Source organism: Sciurus vulgaris, assembly GCF_902686455.1.
Source record: "Sciurus vulgaris genome assembly, chromosome: 14".
NCBI lineage: Eukaryota > Metazoa > Chordata > Mammalia > Rodentia > Sciuridae > Sciurus > Sciurus vulgaris.
The window spans coordinates 97599054-97627025 of NC_136475.1; the positions used below are offsets into that span (position 1 = coordinate 97599054).

Genomic DNA, 27972 nt, shown 5'->3' on the forward strand with positions numbered 1-27972 from the left:
TCTGTGTTGCCTTCTGGCCCTCTGGCCCTGGCCGCTGAACTCCCATGTCGGGATTTGCACCACGGAGCTCTGGCTGCCGGGACCCTGACACTCTGTCCCTTCCGCATCGTCCTCGGTGCAGTGGAGCCTCCCTGCCTGCCTGCTTAGGGCTCCATGCTGGCACTTTTAGCGGGAAGACTGATACAGCCACCTGTGTGGGGCAGAAGCAGCCCAAGCACTTTCATTTCAATGTTTAGGTTTATGAAGTACTGGGTGTTTTCTTGGTATGAGTCATTCTGAAAACTTGAAGCACCCTGCATTCCTGCCTTATTTTATTTTAAACACTGTAGCAAAATACAGTCCCCCTCCCCCCCCCAGGCGTGGCCTCAGGCCTAACCCAGCCCTCTGCTGCTTTTGTGAGTGAAGTTTCACTGATCACGCGACTGACATCTGGTTGCGTGTCTGGTCGCGTGTTGCCTGTGGCTGCTTTTGCGCTGCAGCGATAGAGCCATGCAGGTCCAGAAGCCTCACTTGACCCATCAAACCTAAACTACTTTTCCTTTAGTTCTTTATAAAAAGTTTTCCGACACTATTTAGGGTGCTAGAAACATTGACTCCCAACTTTGGGGTTTTTGATGTTTCTTGGACTATGATGTATTTCATTTAATATTATAGTGACTAATTTTTAGGATTCTTTTTCCAGTTAAGCAGATTGGATTAAGTTCTAGATGAAAAGCTGGTGATTTCTCTAGCGCTGTGATTCTTTACCCATTCAGGTGTTTGCTTGCTGGGGTTTCCCTGAAGGGCACGTGGAGGAAGAACAGGACATCACTAGACATTGTAAGTGAACAAGTGCTTGCAGAAGAGTTAGAAGCATCCAGTACATGTTGGACAGGATGTACATATTCTGTAACTGTGGAGGAAATGCAGGTGCAGATGGGGATCTCTTTCCAGAAAGGTGCAGTTTGTGGCCGAAAGCAAGGTCAGCGAGGATGCAGGGTTGGGGTGCACCTTGTTAGAAGACAGACTACATCTGTCTTTTGATTGTAGTGCCAAGAACTGACCCTAAGGTGTGCCAGGAAGTTCATCTCTGGATGCTCATTGCTTTACCCTGTGAATCTGTTGTGTGAAAACTGGGGACGGCTGCAATGCCATGTGCTAGGGAACTGGGTTTAAACATTCTGAAAGTCTACAGGGTGGACCTCCATGTGGCCGTGGAAAGCAGTGTGTCTGTCTGACAGGGAGGATTGTGCAGGATACCCTGGAAGTAAAAGCAGCACGTTGCAGGACAGTTCTGTAGGTCATAACTGCAGTGATGCCTGCACACCAGTGCCCGTTGGGAAGCCCTGGAAAGCATTGCAACTTGTACCTCGTGCCGAGTGGGCAGGCACGAAGGGACGTGGATAGCTCAAGTTTCACCCTTTCGATGTGTGACTGTGACTTCACATTTGCAGGGTGTGAAACGACTCTGAGGTTGAAATGAGGTTTCAAGGAGCCAGGCAGCTTCTCGTCCTTCACTCAGAGGAGACGCCTTCGGTGCCCTTGAGGACTGTTTGTCGTTTCGTTAGCAGGACTTGCTAGACATGAGTGATCGTGGTTTCAAGCTCACTGAAGAGGCAGAATGGCAAGTGGTAGCCAGAAGATCTACAGGAGCAGAAGGGGTGAAGGCACGGTCATCAGGGTTGCAGACCAAGCTTTCCTAAAGTGGACTCCATGAAGGAAGAGAGCACCTCACTGCTGTTAGCCTGGGGAAACAGGGCCCACGGCTGTCCAGGACTGGAGTGCCCATCTCTGTGCCGGAGCCCCTTTAACAGCACCACGCAGTGAAACACTCCAAGGTTGATTCCAGCAACGTGCTAAAATCCCTGAAAATGTCCAGTGTTAACAAGGGAAATGACTGCCTTGAGAGATGGCAGTGGACCAACTTTCAGGGGGCACTGCACTGCAGTTTTGAGAAGGAGACTTATGAGAATGAATGCTGCATTAAAAGAGAAGAAAGAGCACAAATAAACTACCTAGCTCTGCGCATCCAAGGACTAGAAAACGAAGAACAAATCAAGCCCGAAGTTAGCAGAGGGCAGGAAGTAAATAGAATGAGAAAACAAATGACACAAAGTTGGAAAGCTTTTAGCTAGGTTAAGAAGAGGGAACATTCAAATAAACAGCAGACATTACAACTGATACCACAGATCATCAGAGGGTAAGAGACCACCATGAACAGCCACAAGCAAGCAGATCTTTGGGTGCCTAGAAGACATAGATCAATTCCTAGAGACATATGACCTCCCAAGTCGGAATCATGAAGAAACGGGGAATCTGAACAAATCAGCAAGTAAGGAGATGAAGTCATCGTCAGAAATCTCCTGACAGCGAGAAGCTCAGGACTGAAAGACTCCATTGGTTACTTCCCAAACATGCAAAGGAAAGTTCATGAGGCCAGTCCTACTGTGGTGCCAGAGTAGGATAGAGACACAGCAGAGAAGAAACTGCAGGTGCACAAGCATCCATGCAAATCCTGATGTAAACCAAGTTCAATAGCATATTCTGAGGATCATGCACCATGTGACTAGGGTGTGCTATGCCTGGGATGCAAGAGTGGTTCATATATATAAACCAACAAATGTACATCATGATCCTCTCAGTAGATCAGAAAATGCATTTGGCTAGGTTCAACTTCCTTTCATAATAACGCTCCACAAAAGAGGTGGAGAAATGGCGTACTTCAGCACAGTCAAGACCACAGATGGCAAGCACACACTTAACCCGTACTGCTGGGAAGCTAGACCTTTCCTCCAGGATCAGGAGCAAGACCAGGATACCCGCTCTAGCCACTGCCATTCAACACAGCATTGAGGCCCTGGCCAGAGCAGGCAGGCAAGAGAGGGAGGCTTGACGTCCTGCTTGTAGATGACATGATCCTGTATAGAAAAGGCCCTGAAATCACTACTTAAAAAAATAAAGCTGGAACTGGTAAACAATTCATGAGTCAGTCTCAGTAGACTGTATGTTTCTAGGAGTTGATCCACGTCTTCTAGGTTCTTCAGTTCGCTTTCATACCTTGTTCATGGTGGCCTCCTGCGATCCTTTGTTCCTCTGAGGTATCAGGTACAGGATACAAAACCAACATACAAAAATCATCTGTACTTCTCTACGTATAACACATGGCACCAAAAGAAATTAAAAGGCTTTCCCATTTATAACAACTCAAAGAATAAAATCTTTAGGAATGAATTTTATGAAGTATGTGAAAGCCTGTACTCTGAAAACTGAAGACTTCCATGAAAGAAGTCGGAGCAGGCACACAAGGGAAGGGTAAGCCGTGTTCACGAATTGGAAGAATCAGTATCGTTAAAATGTCCATTTTAACTAGAATGATCTGTACATTCAATACAATTTGTATGAAAATCTTGATGACATTTTTTAAAGAAAGAGAAGAGCATCCTAAAATTCATATGAACTTCCAAAAGACCTGAATAAGCTAAGGCGATCTTGAGAGAGGAGGGCGAAGCTGGAGACACCACATTTCCTGGTTTCCGATGGTATTACAAAGCTGTGATAATCAGAACAGGGTGGTACGGCCTTGAATCAGTGGTGCACCCGGATCAGTGGTGCACAAGAGGAAGCCCAGCAGTTCAACATCCAGGTGGCGGAACACGCTTCGTGCAAGGTGCCAGTGACCCACCAGGCCAGAATGACCATGACTTCAGTGGATAGCTGGGAATGCTGGATGTCCGCTGGAGAAAGGGCATCTTGCACCGTCACAGAAGCGAACTTGGAGTGGATCTACAGATCAGGCGTAACGCCCTAGAGTCTGAAACTCCAGAAGAAAACAAAAGCTTCTCAGCGTTGGTCACGATGATCATATTTTGGTTGAGACACAGAAGCACAGGTAACACAAGCAAAAGTAAGCAAGGGGGACCGCGCCCATTTAGAAAGCTCCCACTTAGCAGGGAGCAGCCAAAGACACACAGAGGCCCCTGCAGGACAGAGAACGTGGTCCCCTGTCCGCATGACCTGACAAGTGGTCATCAGTCCAGCAGTGCAAGGAGCCACGGGGCTCCAGAGAACACAGAACAGAAGAATCTGATCAAACAATCTTAGAACAGATAAAAAAAATAGGCAAAGGATCTAAAAAGATATTTTTTCCAGAGTAAGTCTACAAATGGACTTTGTTGGCTAGGTATGAGGAGATGCAGAGCAAGTGCAGGAGACACTCTGGACACCTGCTGAGAGGGCCACTGCCAGCGCACGGGGCGAGGAGGTGGCAGGGTGTGCAGGGAGCCCTGTACACTGCTGGTGAGAACAGTTTGAAGCTTCTCACAAAGTTAAAAATAGCTGCCCTCACCCGCAGCGGCATTCGGTGGGCATTCTGAGGAATTGAGTCAGTCACTGAGATATCGCCACAGCTCCACACCGTCGCCCGACTCTTTACAGCAGCCAAGGTTTGGAACAGAATGAAGCCTCACGGCCAGTTTGTGAGGTTAGGTTGAGGCAAAGGTGACAAATCAGCCAGGAAGAGCGAATTCAGCAAGCTTTCTTTGTCTTACCCATAGCACTTAAGGATGATACAGATATAAAAACTTATTCCGGAGTCTTGGTCCATGACAGTGTGGGCAGCGGGCGGGAGGTGGCTGAGGCCTCTGAGGGCTGTTTGGAGTTCATGGTGAACACGGTACATCCAGTCCAAGGGGCTTGTGGGCACACAGGGGGACGGCCTCCAGGCTGCCTCACAGGTCCATCCCCAGGAATGGAAGTGGGCAGGCACAGAGGAGGGGCCGGGAGCGTGCAGAGGCCTGGTCCTGGGCTCAGCATGCTTCACTTGTCTGCTGCAGCTTCCCCAGGAACCGCCTCCACAGCTCGCCTCCTCACAAAAGGCACTTGGTCCTGAGGGGCAGACCCTCGGAAGCACACTGGTCTTCTTTTTTTGGGGGGTGCAGGGTGTTGAACCCAGGTTGCTTTACTACTGAACTACATCCCCAGTCCTTTTTATTTTTGAGACTGGCTCATACTAATTTGCTTATGTTCTTGCTAAGTTGCTGAGTCTGGCCTTGAACCTGCAGGCATCCTGTCTCAGCCTCCTGAATGAATGGATGCATCTTGACTGAGTTGTGCCGATAAACAGTCTCTTTCAGTTTTATTCTTCATGTATTAAGGTGCGCTGGGCCAGAGAAGAATAACGGACTCTCCCCGTCCTTCTCAGCACATTTGCAAAGTGCTCTCTGCCCCAGATTCTGCTGGGTGCCTGTGTGTACCAGAGAGCATGTGGTCAGTGCCTGTAGAGAACTGAGAGATGACCAGTGTGAGGGGCAGTGCCGCAGCCACTGAGGACAAGGGATAGTTCCTGCTGTGAAGTCAGGACAGCCCGTGGAGGAAGTGCAGTCACAGCCCACCCCGTGCCTGGGAAGGGTGAGTTGGGACGGCGCTGCCTCCCAGAGCCCCTCTCTCCCCTGCGTACAAGCTCGCTCTTCTGCTGGAGGTGACCTGCCTGTCCCAGTGTGGGTCCTGGGACTGCAGCAGTGCTAGCCTTTCCCGTCAGGTCACGGAGGTCGTGGGAAGCGCCTGCACTCGGCTCGGCTCTTCTAGCTTTCTTTTGGTGCTTCCCTGTTGGTCTCCCTCCGGGGGCCTGTGGAGGGCGTCTCCTGTTGCCAGTCTGTGAAGGTCAGGCCCTCGCGACTGTTTTCCTAGCAGCCGCCAGCCTTGCTTGTGGGCCAGGGTTGTGAACCTTCAGCAGGAAGAGGTCTTGCTGTCCCTTCCAGGCCAGCCTGCGATGCCACATGGCCTCCCTTTGCCACTTTCGTAGCAGCCACCCTCCGGCCCCTCGTACTCAGTGTCACCTTCAGCACACAAGCGGCAATGGAGGAGATGAAGCATGTCTTCAAACTTTCATGGCCAGAACAGGAAACCAAGCTTTTTCTAAAGCAAATCAGCTCTATCTCCTGTGCTCTCTAAGCTCATTTTGCTTCTTTTCAAGTTAAGATTTAGCTTTCCTTTTTCAGATATAAAAAATCGCTCCTACAGCCACTTGAAATTCACTTTGATTCCTTCTGATAATGCTACTGAAAATATTAGCTTTTTCTCAGAGAAGTGTCTGCCTTGGCCACACATCGGCAGGCACAGGTCTGTGTGTGAGGAGATGGGAGTGGAGCTGGGCATGGGCTCCTGAGAAAGTGCCTTTCCCGGAACCTTCTAGACCCAGGTGCCCATTGTCACTTGGGAAGAGGTGCTGTTGCTGTGGCCATGTTCACAGGAGGGACACCCCTGGAGACAGGCTGCTCTTCCCTGCGTCCTGTGCTGAGGGTTAGGTGGAGCATGGTGCGTGCCTCGGTCTGACTCTGTGGCTTTGGATCTGGTGTTCACGGTGTGCACATCTTGCTCAGCAGAAGTGAGGGATGTGGGAGACAAGTTTTCAGGGCACTTGGCACTGACCATCCATGCCTGAGGACAGGAAATAGGCGTCTCAGCATGTCCAAGAGTGGTTTGGTACATGACTAAAGATACTGAGGGACCTACCAGGCCATATGTGCCCTGACTTGCTGTGAACACTCCAGAATGTTCCAGGGCCATGTCTTGGTGTTCAGCGGACTCACTGGATGGACTGGGTCCAGCGTGTGTGCACAGCTGACTTGCTGTGAGTGCTCTGTGACTTACAAGGCCATCAGGTGCCCATGTACTCACTCCCTGGAGGTGCTCCAGTGTGTGCCGCCATGTTGCCTGTGTACCTGACCAGGGGTGCTCAGAGGGGCCGTGAAGTGGGAGTGCCAGTCGGAGTTCTTCCTGGGTGCGTGGTGGGTAACCACGACAGCCTCCATGGCTCTGTGGGTGGTGGGGCCTGGGAACCTCTGCCTCCAGCCGGTGCTCGGTGATGTGCTGTGTGGAGCCTGTTCCTGGTGCTGAGTTTCCGAATATCTGCCACTAAATTCTGCTAACTTGTTATCTGGTTTGCTTCACAGAGTCCCTGAGAGTCCCCCTTAATCTGCAGAAGAATGTAATGTCCATCTATCTGTACTGCTTTACATGAGGCTAATTCTCAAGTTTTATTGAAAGCAACTATATTTAAAACTTAGCTACCTACAATCTGAAAGGTCCCTTTTTGAATTTTTTATTTTTAATTATTATTTGACAAATTATAGTTGGGTAGGTTTGCTCTGCATTTTCTCAATCACTGAGGTTTTCTGAAATTAAATATCCAACGTTAAAAAAAATCACTTATTTGGAAACTTTCCACTCTTTTTTAGCTAGAGCTTGCTGAGTGTCCCTCAGATTCTGGCCTTGCCTGAAGGTAGTGTGCTACCACGGCTGAAGTCCAGTGCGGTTGCCCCAGTGATGGGTGCTTTCATTGCTGTTTGCTTCCTCCCCGACCTGGCCTTCGACCATCAGCTTTGTGGCTGCGGTGTCCCCGCCCCACTGTGTGAACCCTGCCCTCTCGTCTCATTCCTACTCTGGGCCCTCTGGACTTGCAGTTGGGTCACTGTGCACCTGGTGGGCATGAGAGGGCCACAGGGTCTTCTGGGCCCAGGCTAGGGCACTGGTTGGCAGCAGATGCTAGGCAGCAGGGCTGGGGGCCTGGGCCCGGCGCAGGGAAGCGGGTGCAGCCTGGTCCTCACCCAAGCTTCTGGCTGCTTCCAGGTCTGAGGTTCTTCACGCAGCCTCGCCACTCTGCCCTAGAATTCTGCGCCCTTAGAACTCCTGCAAGTCTTAGTTAAGCACCACACCCCCAGATCGTGGGGGGAATGCAGGTTAATAAACTGTCTGCTCCAGAAAGCTTTAACTCTACTGGGGAAACCTTGACCAAGCGTTTGTGCACCAAGGAAGGTGGCCAGGGTTCGAGGGGAACCTGGTCTGTGGGAAGGGTGGTAGGGCTGGGTGCTGGCCCTTTGCCTGTCGGGGCTGCGGGTGACTTGGCTCCTCCCACCCAACCCTGTGAACCGGCGAGGGCTCTCCAGCTCTCGAGCTCTGGGAATGAAGTTGAGGTCACGGTCTTGGCTTTGTGGCTCCAGTCCATGTGGACGGGTGTGCCTGAGGTGCAGGCTGTGGAGAGCAGCTGGTCAGTCGGGCCACTTCATTGCCTGGCTGTGTGGAAGAAGTTGACCACGGGCCCCCGTTTCTGGGGGCCAGGGCAGGCCCGGGGGCTGCCCCTTCCATCCTCTGTCCACCAGGAGAGCCGCTGTTGTTGTCTGCTTGAAGGAGCACCTTCAGAGCAGCACACGGTCCCCTTGCTGGGCAGGAGCACCCTGGGAGCCAGGTCCCTCAGCGTCCCTCCCAGCCTGCTGCTTGTTCCCTGGATATGGCAGCTCTTCACTGCTGCTGGTAGCCACAGTAGCTCTGCCTGGTGTGGAGCTCATGTCCCCACAGCTCTGACGGAGAGGGGCTTCTGAACTGTGTTGGGAGGAGGAGCTTCTGCTGGCTGGACAGTGGCTACAGGGTGCTCTGAGGGAGCCCCCAGGCCATCGTGGGGGGCGCTGTTGACATCCTCGCTCCTCACAGCCCAGCGTGCGTGGAACAAAATTCTCTTCCTTGTGAGCACTCTGTCAGAATTCCTTCCAGGAAGACCAAGTCCATATTTATGACAAAGTTGAAAAGTTTGTGATCCCTTTATGGCTTTTACCACGGAGAGATGGTTGGGGGCCCTTTGTGTACTGTTCAAACATGGCTCGTGCTGGTCAGGGTGGGTGAGGCTGCCGCATGTGGGAAACCAGCTCTGTCTGCTCAGACACCCTGCTTCACAGGCAGCGCAGACCCTGGACCTGGGTGGGCTGCAATCCCTGCCCCCTCGGCATTCAGTTCTGCCTCCTGTCCCTTAGGACTTTGCCTCTGCCTGCAAAGTGCGGGTGCCCTGTCTCATCAGCTTCTCCTTGGGATCCTCACAGTGCTGCCCACTCACCTGGTCAGGCCCATTCCTCACATTCCTTAGCCACTGGTGGACACTTGGTGGGGACTCGAGTTGGTATGGCTGCTGTGGATACACCAGACGGTTGCCTTTCATGGTTCCAGGGTCTGGAAGTCCAGCCTCAAGTGCTGGCCAGTTCAGTTCTTGGCAGGCTGTCCTTCTGGTTTGCTGACAGTCCTGTCTCGCTGTGTCCTCTCCTGGCAGGGAGAGACAGGACAGAATCTCTCTGGTGTCTTTCCTCATGAGGACTCCGATCCGCTCCTGCCTGAGAGGGCCCATCCTCATGACCTCGAGCCTGACCACCTTCCAAGGGCCCACCTCCAAATACCATCACACCGGGGGCCAGCGCTTCAGCATGCAAGTTTGGGGGCACACAGTCCAGTGCCCCGAAGTGAAGCTGCCAGTGTCTGCCACGGGAGGCCTCCCATGGTGCCTTGTGGTAACCATGGGCAGGGATGAGCTCGCTCCGAGCTGCACGTCTGGGTGTCTCAGTGTCCACATTAACGTGGTGCTTCTCCTTCTAGTGTCACCTGGGAGCCGATGGGAGATGGGAAGAAGGTCATTTCCCTGGCCGATAACCACATCCTGCTCTGGGACCTGCAGGAGAGCTCCAGCCAGGCTGTGGTAAGCAAATGCAGCAGCAGCTTGTTCTCTGTGTTCTTGGAACTGGGACTCGAGGCTGAACTCAGCCTCTGCTTCTCAATTCACTGTCTAGAATCTCGACATTGATTATGAGGTGATGAATGAATGGATGGAGTCATCAGTCAAAGAGCTAAGCGATAGGCCCCTTTGCCTTTTAGATACACATGACAGAACGCATTTTGACATCTTACACACGCGTGGACTCTGACGTATCCCGGTTAGCATGCGTTCTTGTGGTTGTGCGTGGTGTGGTCACGCTGGCTGTGTGTTCATATGTGAACATAGGAAAGTGTGTCCGGTCATTCCACAGTCTTTCCCAGTCCCACCCGCCCTTCCCTTCACGGGTCTTTGGAGGAGAACGGAGAGCCTCTGCCCAACCTGTTGGTGTGGCGCATCCTGGGCTGCCCCGAGCAGGCGCACGTGTAATGGTTAAAACACCTTCATGAAGGAACGTTGTGCGACTCGGTCTGAAGGTGTTGGCCCAGCTTTCTCCGTGTTTGTGTGAGCTGTAAAAATGACTCGTACCACTTTGGGAACCGGTTTTGCTTTTACGTGTTCATTTTGACTGTTTTGTCTCCTAGAGTAAACATCATATATGGTTTTCCATATTTAGTTGCTGAAAATTTTCTCTTTCAAAATGCATTTTTAAACCTGGGCAAGGTGGTGCACACCTGTAATCCCAGCGGCTCAGGAGGCTGAGATAGGAGGATTACGAGTTCAAAGTTGGCCTCAGTAAAAACAAGGCTCTGAGAAACTCAGTGAGACCCTGTCTTTGAATAAAATACAAAATAGGGCTGGGGATGTGGCTCGGTCGAGGGCCCCTGAGTTCAATCTCCAGTGCCCCCCACCCCTCAAAAAAAAGAAAAAATGTATTTTTTACATGCATTTGTAGTATCAGTGCATGTGTTGATATCAAAATAATCACTTTAGAAAAAGAAAAGCCAGGAAACCTGAAGCGGTAGACCTCATGGTGTTGTGGGCACTCCGGGCCCGAGGTCTGCACAGGCCGCAGGGAGTGGAGGACAGGCCTGCTGGTGGACCTCAGCCAGGCCCGTCTCGTGTTTGTCCGTCCTGTGCTGCAACATGGCTCTTTCCCCTCCTGGTGCCTTCCTGTGTAACAACTCCTCTCCCACCCTCTGGGCAAGAGGTAACATAGGTGATGATTTGTCATCATCACTACCTGGCATGCAACTCGGTCGTGCTTTTAAAATACGAAGTGGCTTGTTAAAGTTCAAGAACTCTGGTGGTCACAGCCTTCAACGTGAAATGCAGAGCTGGTCTGTTGACCTGGAACACTGAACGTGTACCTGTGTCTCCACTGTGCGTACTAGAATCCACGTTCTACATGGGCATTCAGGGACAGCAGGAAGCTCAACGGTGGCTTCGTGCCCAAGGTCGGCCCTGAGGACGTGGCAGGTCCAGGGTAGAGGCATGCTTGTGCCCTCCCACCTCCTAGAGACATGGTGGTTGCAGGTGTGCCCGAGGTCTCTCCGCTTTCAGGGGGAGAATACCAGGCTTGCAGGGGGCTTTGGGGTGACCTGGGGTGAGGGTGTGTCTGGTGGCAAAGCGCCAGGTGTAGCTGGGCGAGCACCCCAGTGCCTGAGTGGGGCACCAGGGCTTCACGTCCAGTTGTCTCTGCTGGATTTCAGGGCAGGGCGATTATTTTCTGCAGAGATCAATTTGGTTTTCTCTTCCTTCTTTCCGTGCTGTCAGCAGTCCTGTCGATACCCCTTGGTGACCCTCCACCGTGGTGTTTAATACAGAGGCCGTCCATCGATCTCTGCTCCTCACGCCCGCTTCCCCTTCTTCATTGTCTGAGGATATTGCCTTCTGCGGGGAATCTAATCTTATGCTCACTGCATCATTACCTTCCCAATTAAATTGGAGAGTCCTTGCCATTTGTAATCATTAGCAGAACCCAGGGGAGGCCCTGGAGTGGGAGGGCCTGTGGGGTCTGTGGACCCCGACGAAGGCAGAGGGTCCCCCGCCCGTTCCGTTGGTGCCCTTTGTCTCCAGGCTCCTGCAGCCATCAGCAGCCATGGACGCAGAAGGCTCCTGTCCAGGTGGCAGAGCCAAGAGCAGACCTCCCCGCGCCTCCTCCTGCACTCGGAGGCCTCAAGCACGAAGACGGCCCAGAGCAGCAGCCGTGGGTGCCGGCCGCCTCCAGTGGCCAGCGCTCCTCTGCCCAAAGGCTTCAGAGGGCATTTGCCTTCATTTCTGAGTCTCTGGGGCCCCGGGAGTCCTCCCCGGCCCGCGGCTGGTTGGCTCCTTAGGGCTGCATGCGTCTCCTGGGGCGATGCCCTTGGTGCGTGGCGACCCCAGCTCCAGGGTCCCGTGCGTCCCGTCAGCCAGTGGGCTGCGCTGTACTCCAGCGACCGGGGCCGTGGTCCTGGAGGACCCACCTCTGGCTCTGAGTGGGAGCCTTGCAGCCTGCCTCCTCCATGTGACCCAGCTCTTGCCAGGTCCTCTTCCTCTTTTCTTTGGTGTCTGAGGTGCAACAGGCCCTGGGGGCCCTCCAGTGAACCCTGTCCTACCACCTCCTTCAGACCAGCGTGCTGCACACTCTGTGCCCAGAGGATGGCGTCGCCCTCCCATGTCCCTCGCCCCAGGAAACGCAGCGTCCTTGGAGCCTCCTGGGTCCTGGCGGCGGCATCAGCGGAGACATTGGGGAGCCCTGCCACGCTCTGCCTGGGCCCTCAAGGTGTGCCGCCTTGCCTGGTCGTGTCTCCACCACGCAGGAGTCACAGAGCCAAGTCCCCAGCCTGAGACGGGAAGGAGGGTGCAAGTCAGCAGTTGGGATGCACTGGGCTGCACCCATGAGAAACCGTGTTCCACTCTGACGTGGCGAGAGGCGTGGAGGTGACAGGCTCCAGGGCTACTCGGTCCTCTCGGCAGTGCCAGTGGGGCTTCGCTGCTTCTCCTGTGCCATGTGCACGTCACTGCCATCTGTTGTCATGGTGTGAGGTGACTGCCGCAGTTCCACCCCTCACCTCCAGTCTTCCACAGCACCAGTGAAGAGAAAGCTGGCTTCTCTGTGCGTTGCTTTGTTAGGAAATCCTTTCCTGGAGTTGCCTTTGCCCAGCTGTCAGACACTGTCCAGGTCATGCCTTAGCTGGTCACTGTGGAGAGTACATCACGCTTGACTTGACTTTCTCAGGCCCTGAGGGTGGAAGGGCCTCGGGGTGGCTGGCCACAGCTGTTTGTGGGAGAGCCACTTGTGCCATGTGGTTCAGGCACCTGGGAGGCACTGCATGGGCACCCCGTGCTGCCGCTCCTCCCCACCCCTCCAGCAAGGGGTGGTGGCAGTCACCTGCTCAGCTGGCGTGCAGGGTCCTCTGCCTTGACAAGCCAGTTCTCAGGAACCACTGTGGGCACATGCTGTGCTCCTGGTAGTTCTCCCTTGTGCCCAGTCTGTGCCAGGCTCGGCACCCTGGGCGTTTGCCCTGAGACTCTTCGAGTGTGCGGCGTGGACTTGGAGAGGGTGCAGGTCGGAGCGTTGTGTTCATGGTCAGGAGTCCTCTCGCCAGGTCCTGGCCTCACGGCTTCCTCTGCAGGGCCTTGGGGGACCCCATATCACTCCTTCTGGGCCAGGAGCCTCGGCCGTGTCTCTTGCTGAAGCAGATCACATGCGCTGTGCCTGTGGGCTGGCACTGAGCTCTGTCTCCATGTCACCAGGAAACCAGAAAGGCCGTGGGTCAGCCTCACAGCGTGTGCTCCCTGTCTGCCCAGCAGACGGCAGAGATGGACGTGAAACCTCTCGGGTCTTCGTGCACCGTGGCTCCCAGGCCTCTCTGGCCTGTGGGTGTGGTTTTCAAGGCCTCGGGAGTGTGGACACTGGCGGTCTGCTGTGGAGTCGGGAGACGGTTCTGGCATTCAGCTGGCGGACATCCCAGGCCAGACACTCCCTGAGCTTCTAGTCTTCCCATCTGGGGGTGCCGGGAGGACCAGAGCCTCTTTAAGTGCTGAGGTCCACTTAAGGCCCCCTTCCCTCTGGGTCCTGCTTGCCTTGGTCAGTGCCTGTTGCTGCCCTCGGATGGCCACGGAGTCTCCTGCTCCCCCAGCTCACAACCTTCTGGTTCCATCTGGAGTTGGCCTGGCTCGGCAGGCGTTCCACGTGGTGCCAGCTGGCCCCGGAGAGTCTGCCGCCAGGCCCACCAGCAGGACTCGGAAGGTGCAGCTCCTCCTGGGTGGACAAGGCCTCCTGCTTGGAGCCTCGCTGGCTGTTGGCCACAGATGGTGCCAGTCCTCGTCATCATGCAGGCCTCGCCACATGGCCTCCTGCCCCATCCGAGTCCACAGACGGCACTGGAGTGCCGCAGTCTGGCCACACAGGTGCTGACTGAGGGCCGCTGTCCGGGAGGCCCAGAGCAGGTCCTTGGGGCTGACGTGGCTGCCGCCAGCCACAGCGCCTTCCGCCCCACCTCTCCTGCCGGTTCACCTTCCGGGAGCTCAGCTTCTACGTCCTGCTTCAATCAGAGCCCAGCGCCTACGCGTCTGCCTGCCTGTGGGCCCCCAGCCAGGCCCGTCCCCTCTTGCTCTCTGTCGTAAGTCCTCTTCCAGGGCCGCTTGCTCCAAGGCCCCAGTGTGCGTTCTGTTCTGCCTCCACGGCCCTCGCCGGCTCCAAACCCCGGGAACTTCCTCTTGCTTCTCCAGTTGCATCACCCTCTGTGCTTAGGACCTTGGGACTCCAGCCACCATTCTTTACCCTGGCCTCCCCTACCCCGACCTCCCCTGGCCTCTCCTTACCCTGGCCTCCCCTTTCCTGGGTGGCCAGACAGCAGTGTGAGGGGAGTGGCACTTGCAGGGCCGAGGCGTCGCTCAGTGAGCACTGGTGTGTGGGTCGCGTGGCCGACGGGTGGCTGCTGGCAGGTGAGTTCTTAGCTGTGCGTTGTTTCAGTCTCCACGCGCCATTGGCTGGGCCTGGCTGGGCCGGCTCCCGAGTCCTCTGGGCTCAAGTGGAGGCAGTGTGCTGAGAGGTGACCCTCTGGGGCCCCTCAGGTGGCACTGTGTCCCCAGAGCCGGGGCGGCGGTGAGTCACGTCCAGTGGGCAGGGGCGAGAACCCGGCGATCAGCCAGCAGACCGCCAGCCCTGAGTTGTTCCTGCTGCTTCATCTGTCGCTTTGTTGTTTATTATCATTATTGTCTGTTTTTGGTACCAGGGATTGAACCTGGGCGCTTAACTACTGAGCCACATTCCCAGCCATTTTGGATTTTTACTTTGAGACAGAGTCTTGCTATGTTGCTTAGGGCCTTGCCAAGTTGCTGAGGCTGGCCTTGACCTTGGGATCCTCCTGCCTCGGCCTCCTGAGCCACTGGAATACGGGCGTCGCCATCACACCCAGCTGGATGAATGGCTTCTCCAGGTTCTCTGTTGTCAGTGGGTGATCATTACCCTGGTAACTACGTCTTCAGAGAACTGAAGTAGCACCGGTAAGAATTTGGACTTGTTTTCTGCTAAGGGGATACCGCAGAAAGAGCTTTTCTTTTAGGTGGATGTTAAAACGTTGAACCTGTAAGTTGCATGAGCTCAACCCAGCCTGTCTCAGGTCATGGTAGAATCATTTTTGGTGCTTCTAGTTCCCCTTTCTTGGCCGCTGTGTCCCCGTGGCTATGGGGAGGGATCGTTTTGATTTCCTTCCAGATGTCTACCCGGGACTGAGATTGCTGCCACCGTCTTCCCCCTCCTGTGTGGCTTGGGATGCTGACATCCTCCCAGGCGTTACACCCTCCAGGGACCAGGACTGCTGTGGGGCTGGCTGCGCCCACCTCGCGGTCCCCGCTGGGCCTTTGCAGGGGCCCTTCCCCGTACATCCTTGCTGGGAGCTGACTAGAACCTGACGGGGGAGGGAAGGGGCAGGATGCACCACCTCTCCTCAGCCCCACTCTTGGTCCTGTCGCCAATGGGCACCTGCCCACAGGGCCAGCCCACGTCCTCCAGGAAATCTGGGGTGAGGCCGAGGCTCGCCGTGCTCTTCCTGGGTGCCTGGTCATTGAGATGTCGGAATCGGTGCTCTGGGCACTTGGCCTCCTGGCCTGGGGTGTGAGGAAGCTGGGAGGAGCGGACATGGCGTGGAAGGGGTCTCGACGCCGGTTCTTCTGACCTGCAGCCGTCACCCTGCCCTGGGCCATCCTGAGACACTGGCTTCTTAGGTTCAAGTCCCCACCAGGCATGCGATCAGCACTTTTTGCACAGAACAGAAAGACCCTTCACTGTTTGTGGAGAGAACTGACGGGCCACATTGGCATGTGAGGCAGTGAGGCTGTGACTCGCCAGGTCCCAGACCATCCAGCGTGCAGGGCTGGGCTCGGGGGTGGGGTGGACGTACAGGGACAGTGGACAGCTCACAGGAGAGAGCGGAGTCCTTGGCCGTGAGGGAGGGAGCGCCATCCAGAGCACCACGTGAGCTGCTGCTGTGGTCCTCAGCCAGGCGGACTCCCTGGACAGCAGTCAGGCCCGAGCAGGAGTCCTGGATGGGAGGGATGCCTCCTCTTCCACCTGAGGGCATGCTGAGGCCGTGGCTGTGGCTGTCCCCGTGGCTCCCGGGCCTTGCCACGTCTGCCTCCTGTCCTCCACTGGGCCGCTGCTGCCTGCCCCTCTGCCAGTCTCTGGCCACCTGCCCTCAGCCCTCTCACCCAGGTGCTCAGTTGCAGCCGTCTGGGCCGGCCCTGCCCTCCCAATGGGCCTCAGCTCTGTGCGTCCCTCAGAAGCCCCATGCCTGTCCCAGTGCCAGTCTCTTTCCTCAAGGCTGGACTCGGGCTCAGATGGACACCCCCGCTGGACAGCCCCCTCTCCCCAGGATGCTGGAGGCCTCCGCTGGGAAGGATGGAGGCCTTAGCCTGTGCACTCCAGACCACTAAGTCCTCAGCCTGGGGCAGGTGGTGACCTTTCAGCTGCTCCTTTTCCGTCCTTTGCTGTAGTGACCTGCTGCCCATTGCTGGGGTCTGCTTAGATCGGGGCTCACACCCTAAGTCCAGGCCCGTTCATCTCTCGAGTCTGGACATGTGTCCTGGCCTTGCTCAGCAAGGCCCGCGATGAACACCCATCAGCCCCCTGGACTGCTACCACTCCTCACTGCCTCTCCCGAGACTCCTGCAGACCTTCTCTGTGGGCCTTTGTCCAGGGCTGCCACAGCTTGGCCTGCCTCCCTGGACAGTTGGCACCTGGCTTCTCAGAGGGCTCTGAGGAGCACTGCTGTTGGACGTTCAGCAGATGAACTAATGGCGAGCTTGTGTGTACGGGGGCAGCGTGGGGTGAGGCCGAGCGGACCCTTGAGGCAGGTCTGCACCCCGCCCTCAGAAGTCGCCGTGGGAGTAGACGTCCAGACCCACGGACAAGTGCCTAGCCAGGGCAAGTCCTTTGTGCGGGCAGCCCTGGCCTGTGCCGCAGTGGGTTCGGAAGGCGCGCTCAGACCCAGGAGGCTCTTCCCAGTGTGCGTAGGCTCTGCATTAACACCGCAAGCCCCAGGTACGGGGAGGGGTGCTGACCGAGTCGGGGGCTTCCCTTGTTCTCCGGAGCCGCTCCTGTGGACCCCGCTTACCTGCTGTCTTGGGGGAAGCCAGACATTTGTGCGAATCCCGTCGTTCTGTTCAGGTTCCAGCTGGCGCTCTGCGATCGCACGCTTGCAGGTTCTCTGTGATCGCTGTCTATTAATGTGCTTTCTACTTTTTACTGTGCTCAGTTTTATAGTTTTTTTCCCCAAATAAGGCTCAAACATTTATGCCTTTTAAAGGAAGAAGACAAAGAGAACTTACTAATTATTCCAGTGGTTACTTTCCATAAACCCTGAGTGTAGGATGCCCTGTTGAGTTTCTGAAAAGAGTTCAAGTTTCTCCTCTGCTTTCTGTCATTCCCAGCTGGCCAGCTCAGCATCCCTGGAAGGGAAGGGACAGCTGAAGTTCACCTCGGGGCGGTGGAGCCCGCATCACAACTGCACCCAGGTGGCCACCGCCAGCGATACCACCCTCCGAGGCTGGGACACGCGGAGCATGAGGTCAGTGGCGTGTCCGGGCGCCCAACTCTGTCTCCCTGGTGGGAACCACACCAGTGGCAGAGGAGATTGGAAGGCAGGTGCACGGGGGCCATGGTCTGTCTGTCTGTCACTGTGTGGGCTGATCCCAGTGGGAGACCCTCTCCCAGGGCGAGGCAGCGTGGGCGGTGGGCCAGTGCCTCGGCTGGCTGTGCTGTCCTGCCCCTGCACTTCACTGCCGCCCCTGCCGGCAGGGCACTCCCTCCTGAGGAGCCGCAGGCGGCGACAGCGCCCTGCTTCAGCCTCCTTCCCGGACTTGGCTTTGACCGTTGTGCTTTCAGGAGACATATCTGTCGGGCAGTCATATTTTGTCATTTAAGTGATTATGTGCGACAAGCAGCAGTTCTAACGGAACAAACGAGCGATTCTTCTGTTCCAGTTGTGATTTTGAGGCAAAGGAGTGATGGTGGGATGTCTGTCGCCATGGCAACAGAAGCCTGCGCGAGCTCTTTTAAGATGCGGTTTACCCCCTTGGCACACCCTGATTCATCACTGAGCTGAAGAGACAGATGTCACGCAGTAATGCCTGTTTCTTCCTGGGGTGGGGGGCACACCTTTTAGTTCAGTTCCAAGGCCTCTGAAAATCCGGGGGCTGGAAATAACCAGAGAGCACTCCCTGTCCTTGCACATACCTGCACCCAGGGCCAGTGTGGTGGGCAGCCGTGGACAGACCACTGCAGCTGCTTCCTCCAGGGCCTGTGCTGAGTCTCCCCTCTTCTCACTGCTCTGCGAAGGACATGACAGGAAACCGGAAGAGGACGTGTAGACCAGGCCAGGAGTGGCTCTAGTGGGTGCACCCCATAGTCACCTCCCTGCACCCAGCTGCCTCTTTGACCAGGAGCTGACCCCTATAGGAAGTGGGGCCACGGCAGAGCCATTTCTGCTTCCTGTTGACCTCTCCTTTGGTAACGGCCTCGGTTTCATCTAGCCAGGATGCCGTAGCATTTCTCCTACGATGTGTGGTGCTTTCATGTTAGAGTGACTGCCCTGGAGCATGCAGTGACCCCTCAGTTGGCAGTGAGTGCACTGTGATCATCCACTGGTTCCCTAGGGAAGAGCCAAGTTTTTAATTTTATACCTATGCCTGAAAACTCTTAAGGATTGGGGCTTCTTATTTTTGCAAAACGATATGAAGATCTTGAGAAGGTGCTGGATATAAAAACCAGTTAAAGATTTAAAATGGCTTAGGGCCAGCGTGGGGGTGAAGGATGTAAGCTGATCTGCATCGGGGAGCAGGATGCATGGCTGCCCTCCAACAGGCAAGGCAGAATCACGAGGCCTGGTGTCCCCGCCGCTGGCCAGCGAGTGAGAACCTTGATGGCAGGAGAGGCTGGGGTGCACCAGGGGAGGAGTTCGTAGAGTGCCGTGCACACGGAGGACAGGGAAGCCCCAGACAGGGCCTGGCGGTGGCCAGTCCAGGCTCACCGATGACAGCCCTGTTTGGAGCCATGATGGGCAGAATATTCTAATTTCAAATGCTATGGGGGCAGCAGAAGCAGGGATGTGGGTGGAACTAGTCGTGTGTGCATACCTGGGTGCACGTGTGTGTGCTTGGGTGCAGGTGTCACGTGAGACACACTGTAAGCTCTGTGTGGATGTGCCCTTTCACACCCCTCCCCTCGTCGCTGTCTTTAGGACAAGCAGATCCCGAGGGCAGACAGGACAGGCCAAGCTGGGGCAAACAGGCTTCCTTAATTTTCCTCCCACCTTCCCTAGGGTTTCCTTACCCTCTGCGGGTCTCCCAGCATCAGTGACACGGTTTACTGTGCTTCCTTCCCCTGCCAGTTCTTTCTTCCTTTTCTCTCCTTCCCCTTGCGTCCTTCCAGAATTTGTCAGGTGTCCTTCCACAGCCATCCTCAGCTCTCCCCAGCCCGCTTGCTGGACACTAGCTCTGGTCTGTGGTAGCAGGGCCCGTGTTGCTCCCCCAGCTCACGTGGGATCACAGACACACTCCTGGGCACTCTGCAGCATTCTGCCTTAGGGCCGTCGGCTGCCTTGGTGCCCCGTGCCCTCCTTGTGTGCGCGAGGATGGTAGGCGCCCCACACCAGGATTCCCCTGCTCAGCTGCTGGTGGGGGAACTGCGGCGCCCCTGGCTGGGGGCTCAGGGCCCTGGAGACAGGCGTGCCTACAGCTCCCCATTCAATGTGTGCCTGTGCCGTTGTCCTTTCTCCTACTCAGCCAGATATACTGCATCGAGAATGCCCACGCACAGCTGGTGCGAGACCTCGACTTCAACCCTAATAAGCAGTACTACCTGGCGAGCTGCGGGGATGACTGCAAGGTGAAGTTCTGGGACACGCGGAATGTCACGGAGCCCGTGAGGACCCTGGAGGAGCACTCCCACTGGTACGGTGGCTCGCATCCGCTTGAGGGAGAGGGGACTGTATGATTTATTTTCTAATTACTTTACCATTTGGAGAGGCACAAACCAGCTTAGTTTGTACTGCTGTGAATCATTCAATCAACCCAGCTTTATTTTTCCTAAAGAAGCACTAATTCCAAATCTGAATGTTTGTGATTTATAAGCGCAGGAAAAGAAGAAAACCATTAGATTCTGTTTTCCCTTGAACAGTGCTGGTTCAAATCTGCAAAAATAAACGTGCACAGATGTTCACGCAGCATTGTTTGCAATGCATGAAAACTGGAAGCAACCCAAATGTCCGTCAGAGGGACTGGTTAAGTAAATTAGGTGACATCGTGCGGCAGAGATTGTGCAGCTGTCAGGAAGAGTGAGGGACGTCTGTGTGCATGGCTGTGGAGGGGTGGAGGGGTCCCGGGAGCGTTCATTCTTTCTCAGATGTTGCTTGAATGTTTGCCGTATGCTGGGTGCTCTCTGCTAAGTGCGTGAAAGGATCAAGTCATGGAACAGCACATACAGCACGAACCCGTCTTTTAAAATTCAGAGGCGTGTGCACACAGGAGCGTGGAGGCAAGCACAGCCCTCCAGGGAGCCGGCCCAGGACTGGGTGCCTCTAGGCTCCGTTTCTCACGGGCTGCGTCTCTGGTTGGTGTGAATTATTTGTCAGAAGCAGCATTGTTTCTGCAATCAGAACATTTTAAAGCCCCAGAGGACTTGTGTACAATTTTGATTCAGTAAATTGGCCTGTAATGTGCTACAGCCTGACCAGAAAACCAGGTAGTGCCTGCCAGGCTGGGGTCATCTCCACCTGTGAGGTGCGCCACGCTCACTCCGTGGTTGGGCCCACATCCCACTCTGCCCTTGGCACAATTGGAGGCCAGGCTCTCTGTGCTCCAGGCCTGTGTCAGGAGGACGTGGCCAGGTGTCAAACCCACCACTGTCCCCAGTCCTTGGGGGAACGCCAAGCCAGCTGGCTTGACCCGGACGATGTCCTGGGGCTTTGTTTGACGGTGCAGCTTGTTGTTAATCCGTGTGTCACCTCTGGAGAGGCAGTTTCTGTTTGGGAATTGTCAAAGCCTGTCTGAAATTCTGAGTAATGAGCCTCTCCCTCCACAGGGGGAAGCTGACATTTGGTCTTCCTCATTTCTGTTTGTTAGGACTTAGCAGAATATTTTAGAGCAGCACATTGTAGGCCTCACCCCTGCTGAGCAGCCCTGCCTTCAGCCCAGGGGTGGGGGTCAGAAACCAGGGACACCCCCACAACCCAGCCCCACAAGGCCAAGCCTCCCAGGCCGTCGCGCCAGGGTGCCTCAGCAGCCGCCCTGCCCTTTGCAGGGTGTGGAGTGTCCGCTACAACCACTCTCATGACCAGCTGGTCCTCACTGGCAGCAGCGACAGCAGAGTCATCCTGTCCAACATGGTGTCCATCTCCTCCGAGCCCTTCGGCCATCTGGTGGACGACGACGACGCCAGTGACCCGGAGGAGCACCATGCTGATGAGAAGTAGGTGCCAACAGCAGGGCGGCTCTTGTCCGCACTCGGTCGCAGGCCCAGGAGCTGCCGTGGAGAGCCCTGGGCACGGTGAAGGCCCCCGCCTCCCAGCAGCGCGGGCCGGACTCCAGGGGTAACTGGTCCTGAGACTGCTCCACGGGGGTGCTGGGCAGCCCCACTCGGGCCAGTTCTAGAACGTATCCCAAGGCATTTCTTCCCACGCTCTTCTCGGGTGCCACCTACAGGACCTGATAGACATGGCGGTGGTGTCACCTGGTGCTCCCGAGCCTCGGTGTCCCCGTGGGGCGGTGCCTTCTTCTTGTGGTTTTGGACGTGTGCTGGTCCTGGCCCTCAGCAGCAGAGGCCAGAGTGCAGGCACGCCGCTGGGCACAGAGCCACGCACCAGGCCCGGTGCGCCCAGGGGCCGCTTGTGATGCTGGAGCCGGTGCTGTCACTGGGCGCCCTGTTGCCTCTGCAGCTTGCAGCACCCTCTGCTGCACTCGTGTCCCAACCCTGTGGCCTGGAGATGGCTAGGGCAGCCCCCGTGCCAGGGCTCGTGTCCCCTGTGACGCGTCCCCTGGGGTCACTCGTAGCCATGACAGCAGGGCTCCCGTGCAGCCAGGCTGCTGGTCATTTCTACACCAGGAGAGACAGGGCGGGCCGAGTCTTGGTGACTCCACGGCACTGGCACTGGAGGGATGGGCCCGTGCATGTCTTGAGGTCCGAGTTCCCCGTGGCCTCTCTCGCTCCAGGTCAGTGGAACAGGGCCTGCCGCCGCAGGGTCCCAGCCGCCGACTCCCGAGGAGGGAGGCTCTGGAGCAGAGCGATGGAGGGGGCGCTGGTGTCTGCAGGCACACGGGAGACGCGGGGCTCTTGAGAGGGCCCGTCCGCACAGCGTCCGGCTCCCGCCCGCCTCTCCCGTGAGCCACGTGCACTAAACTTCCGCCCAGTCTGTCTGCAGCCAGTCACCAGGTCCTCTCTGTTGGGAGAGCTGACTGTCCCTTCAGTGGGCCATGTGACCAACGAGCAAGCTGCCATCCCTGCCAGCAGCTTCCGGGATGACAGTCAGGAGGGAGGAAGCACTTGTGGTCGGCAGACGCCTTCCCGCCATCTTAATGCCATCAGGAAAATGGAAGTTCCTGTGGGGATTTTTACTTGGTATTTGTCACAGCGTGTCTTCTGACCACTGGCAGGTCACTTCCTGAGGCCAGGGCTTGGGGCTATCTCAGCCTCTCAAAGCCAGCTTCCAGAGAGGGGGTTGGGGTCCTAGGTTTGTCTCGTTGGGGGATGAGGTGTTGCTGCAGAGACAGGCAGGGCCCTGGCTCAGGGTGTAAGTTGAGGGGACTCTTCCTGTGGCAGGGGAAGGCACGCCCACTGCCTGTGCTGCTGGAGAGCAGTTAGGCCACCAGCGCTCTGTGAGCACAGGCCACAGGCCCCTGCCGCTTGTTATGGGGCGCAACTTAAGAACAGACCGATCACCACTGAGAAGTCCAAATCTGAGAGTCTTTATTAGCCAGCTGCTGACTGTCTCACACAATGCCCCAAAAAATGGCTATTGGGAGAACAGCCCCGACCACAGGGTTGGAGGGGTTCTTAATACCAAAAATCACATCAATCATAAGTGTCTGTTGCTATGATTCAAAATTACACATTAACATCATGAGATCATTGACACAGGGGGAAGTGGGTCAAACTGACCCTTACCTGGGTACAAACTAAAGAATGGTTGCTAACATCCACACAGTCACTGTTCACATGGTACGTTGTTTAGGAGCAACAGGAATCAAAACAGAGCAATTCTTTACTACATAGGAGTTGCCATTGTATATCATTAAACATGTCACACCAAGTAACTGATGATGGGCACAGAGGCGGGTGTTCCCATGGGAGAAGCTTATTGCCTACATAACATGGAGTCTCAGAGCAGAATGGAGTCTGTCCAGTCATTTCCCTTAGAGTCTGGCCTAGAACATTCTCATGGAGCCAGATCTGTCAGCCCACCACACTCCCCACTGGTTTTATGTACATAATCAAATCATTAATTCATTAGTAGTGCATAGGTGATTGCAGTGAGTGTGCAACCCCATTAGCTTAGCAGACTGGATTCTGTCTCTAACATATTTAGTTGAGCATGCATGGCCTGATTAAAAGTCCCAACATAACTAGGATGAGAGGTCTCACCATTGTGGTTATTAGTTAACCAGGGGGACCAAGAGAACAGGTTTTTAACATTTTTTTACTTTTTTGAGCCTTTTTTTAAATCAAAGATAAACTATCATGAATGACACCTTAGAGGTTAGTATAGAAACAATAGGTCTCCCTAAGGCCATACGTGATTTTTTAATTTTAAGAACAGCAAATTTAACCCTCTTTTGTTTTGTAAAACTACCTCAGCAGGTGAATCAAGGGAATTTTTAAGTGGCTTACAGGGTTTTTCTAACTCACTTAAGTCCAAATCTATTCGTCTACTTAAGGTTTTGAAATTCTGGTTTCCAGTAATCAGGGCAGTGGTTCCCACAGCTGTGGAGCCCGCTATACCTTCCCACTAGCAGGGGAACTGAGACAGGGGCCGCTTGTTTAGGTATTAGTCCCATGTGTTTTTCCTTCCCTCTTTATCATAATAGTGCACCTGGGGAATGATGTGAACAGTAACACAGAATTCATCCCATTTGGTAATCTCAAGAAGTTGAACTCCAAACATGGAGTTATTCCTGACATAGTCCAAGCAAGAGAAAAAAACATGTTTAACATTTTTTTAGTCTATCTTTAGATGATGGTTGGGGTCTCTGAGGGCTGTCCATTTTTCTGTTGTCTTGGCTCAGATGTGATGAGTCCATGTTGTGAGTAAGGTCCCTTCCATTTCAGCCAGGTGTTAGTCCTTTCTGAAACAATTTGATGTAGGTCCCTTCCATTTCAGCCAGGTGTTAGTCCTTTCTGAAACAATTTGATGTAGACGTAGTCTTCTGACTGAAATGGGTGTTGGAAATCAGTGGTCTCTTGGGGCTGGTTCTCTCGTAAGTTGATCTGTTGGAGAGACTTAACAGGTTAGAACAGGAGCAGGTTCTTGGTAAGGGTGGAGGAAGTGCTCTGGAAGCATTAACATTTTAATCTCTCAGAGGTCATTTGTCTCCAACTCTCTAGACCCAAACTGGCCCTTGTTTTTGTGATTTAACCCAATTTATCTATCTATATTGACTGTCTTTTAAAATTCTTATTATTACCTCTCTAATTTTAGGGACTTTTTACTGCTGTAAGGAGAAAGGGTGATGACCGCTCTTGCTGCTTCGAGCTGAGAGGGGGCGATGTGGGGTGGGGCAAGCAGTAGAAAGTTTCTTTTTAGGGGTAAAAGTCTTGTTCTATGAAAGAAACAAAAAACCATGAGTACAAAATACATAGCATCTGGAACATGTCAAAGAATATCATGAAGCTGATGGAAATTAATAATCTCTTACCAGGAAGTGGAAGAGCTGAGACGTTGTTCCCATAAAAAGGCCTAACAAAGTCTAACAAGGCTGGAGAGGATAAGGCCTTAGTTGTAAATCTTAACACTGTCGGAATTATCAGGAATGTAAGCACAACATTCAGTTAAGTTACTTACTGTCATCTGATTTTTGTAAAATATCTTTATTGGCATGATCTCTTTGTTTAGCAGAGATCCCTTTATTATTGTTACTTAGGGTTAGAGAATCATACCAGAAAACATGGATTAAGTCTACCTGTATCAGAGGTTAGAAAGATCTGTAGGCCTTAAACTGACCAAAAACTTATAACTCTGGCAGTTTCTTTTGATAATTATCAGGCATTTTTGTCTAAGAATCTTTTTGTCACCTTTAGTTTTACTTACTTTGTGGGGGCTAACACAAGTGAGTGTACATTTGGGTTTTCTGTCCTATAGGTGATGGCTTATTATCTCAAATTAATTTAGATTTTTCTTAAAGCAGTACCTCTGTAAAACATTAATCAGTCAACAGAGTTTACAAGGAAAATGAAAAATGGAATTAACAACAGTAAGAACATATTTAGTTGTGTAATAGCTATCTTAAATTTTGGCTGAGCTATATATTATGTCCCCTGTTTGAGATCACAGTAATTTTATAACAAAAAAAATCCGTCTTTCAAATATAACTTTAAATGAGCTGAAGTCTGACTTATTTTGGAGCTACTGTAACATGTAGTAAGGTGGGAGGCAGAGCCTTATCTCAGGTAAGGTGGGGCTCTTCATAAATCTTAGGTAAAGCAATCTAGTTCTGAAGCTGAGCTTTATCTTTTTAAATATCATTTTATAAAGTTTACATATATTTTTTCCTAAGTCTACATAAATGTTAATTAACACAGTACGATATTACACCTAAAACATAAATCAAAGCTGAGAGAGCTTTTAACTTTCCTTGTGTAGTAAAGTGGCAAAATATTTTCCTGTTTCATGATATTAACCTTTAAACAGATCAGACTCCCATTATCTTTTAGAAATACATTTACATTTTTATCCCAGTGCAGAAGGTAACATAAGGTCCAGGTCCAGTTACAGAACACTAAATGATATAGATAAATCCCCAATAAAATTCCTTATTCTGATAAGTTTAAAATTACCATTACAACTTTAGGTTGGAGAACACCAGCTTGATAAAATGTTTTTTTAAACCTTTTAAAGACTTGTATACCTGAAAGATATGAACACATTTAATATATAAATAAGAGTAATAGAATCATGATTGCATTGTTTTTATATTAACCATGTTTAGCTTTTAAAGAAAATTTAGACTTTGTAATGTAGTACAGTACTCTAAAATAACAGTTACTGTTTAACCAGAGTTGTACAAACCCCCAATTTTTAAGACTAGTTGCTCTAGAGAATAAAACTTAACAGATACAATGTTAAGAGTAAATTAATATTTTAAGAATTATTGGTCATTTCAGCATATAGATTGAACCTTGGTTTATATCAGTACATTAATATTTGACCTTAGGAAAAACCTTTCATAGTTTTAACTGTTGTGTTAATTATATATATACATAACCTTTTAAAATTTATCCTTAATTTACACTTATTTTAATCTCAACATTTTTAAATCACTTACACTCTTGTTGTTTACTTAACTGTATTACAGCCTTATTTTATCACATAAAGACTTTTTTATCTAGAAATGTTTTTATTAAACATATTTTCATATCTAAAACCTTGTAATGTTTTAATCTGTTGATCCCCTTTTTAGAATTTATATTTTGAAATAACCCTTATGAATTTCTCAATTCATATAAATTACTCCATTTTAATCTGATGAAATACTTTGTTACTTACAGAACTCTGTTTAAACAGAGTTGAAACTTTTGGACCCTTTATATAGAATAAATACCTGTTAAGACTTTTAGTAATCATGTTTTTAGTGATAACATAAAGTAAATTTAAACCCTTTTTTTATTTATCAATTTATGAAAACACCAAACATGTTTTAAGTATGTTACCCTGTGGAATTTAAGGAGTTAAGAGTACTTGATGTTATATTTAACAGTTAGCATTTTAACTTTTTAAACCAATCAGATGTCTCTAACAACACATTCATGATCAATCCCATATATGTTAAATCTAATTTAGTTATTTTTTTTAAAACCAAGATATCAGAGAAGTGTATTGGGCCATAGGAGTCATTTCTTTCTTGTTGAAGAAAAACCTATAAACATTGAATATTAGACATTTTATAAAATTAACATTTTATTATTTTTCGAACACCTGGAAACAAAACTGTGTTAGTAACTTGAAAGCCATATTTTTGTTTACCCAATTTAAAGACCCTTTAAATCACGTAAATCAAAAACATTTGGATCCATTTTTTTTAATTTTAATTTATGAGCTCACATGTCAATTTTGGTACCAAATACATGTAGACATGACAATACACCAGTGTACATATATATAAAATAAATAGATGGACAAAGACCTTATAGCTTATTTTTAAAAACCCATTAGACTGAGAGTTAACCTTTGTAAACTGGCCTCTGAATGAAACAGAGCATTAAGAAAACCTTATAGTTGGATAAAATAGGTCTGATAAAAAATTAACTTAGGTGTACCAGATTGAAATTGTGAACTCAAAAAATAGAATTTTTGAAAGTCTTTGGCTTCCATCCTGATGTGGTCCCTCTCGTCAGAAATGAAAAGGAATAAAGAGAATATAGACAAAGGTTATCCTTACCCCTCCCTGAAGGAGTTTCACGAAGAAACAGCAAGGGAGCTGCTTCCATTGGTCTCCTGGGAGAGCCCCCTCAGGTTGAGGTCTTGTTCTAAACCAGTTTTCCTGGTCTCTTGGATGGCAGCCATCAAAATTTTAGCCTGGCGTTTTGGTGGACCAACTCCAATAGTTGGAAGTTCCTATTGGCAGCAGTTTACATTTTAATGTAAGCTTCAGTGAACATGATTAAAAACCTTTTTAACCATTTTTCTCCAAATTTGACTATACAACATTTGATCAGATTGTTCAGGCTGCCCAAAGACAATTTGGTGGTCCCCTGAGGGGGCCATCTGACCTCAAAAGTTGGTCATTCTCTCTCACAGAATTTAGAGAAAGACATTGCAGCGGGTTCCGTAGTC

General features: G+C 52.1%; 1 protein-coding gene and 1 long non-coding RNA gene across 5 annotated transcripts in view; both read left to right on the forward strand.

The window, feature by feature from the left end:
* Positions 1-27972, forward strand: part of EIPR1 (EARP complex and GARP complex interacting protein 1) — a 380793-nt gene that overhangs the window by 81606 nt on the left and 271215 nt on the right. For all 4 annotated transcript variants that reach the window (XR_013759163.1, XM_079110627.1, XM_079110625.1 and 1 more), the window contains 4 exons: positions 9391-9490; positions 17363-17499; positions 19715-19882; positions 21231-21398. Coding sequence is in view for 3 of the 4 variants with exons in the window: in XM_079110627.1 (XP_078966753.1) it covers positions 9391-9490; positions 17363-17499; positions 19715-19882; positions 21231-21398 (573 nt within the window). In the remaining variant the exon portion in view is untranslated. The remainder of the gene's footprint in view (positions 1-9390; positions 9491-17362; positions 17500-19714; positions 19883-21230; positions 21399-27972) is intronic.
* On the forward strand, positions 23247-24764 carry LOC306644079. The gene is made up of 2 exons (XR_013759165.1): positions 23247-24235; positions 24288-24764. It is a non-coding gene; the product is annotated as an uncharacterized lncRNA (long non-coding RNA).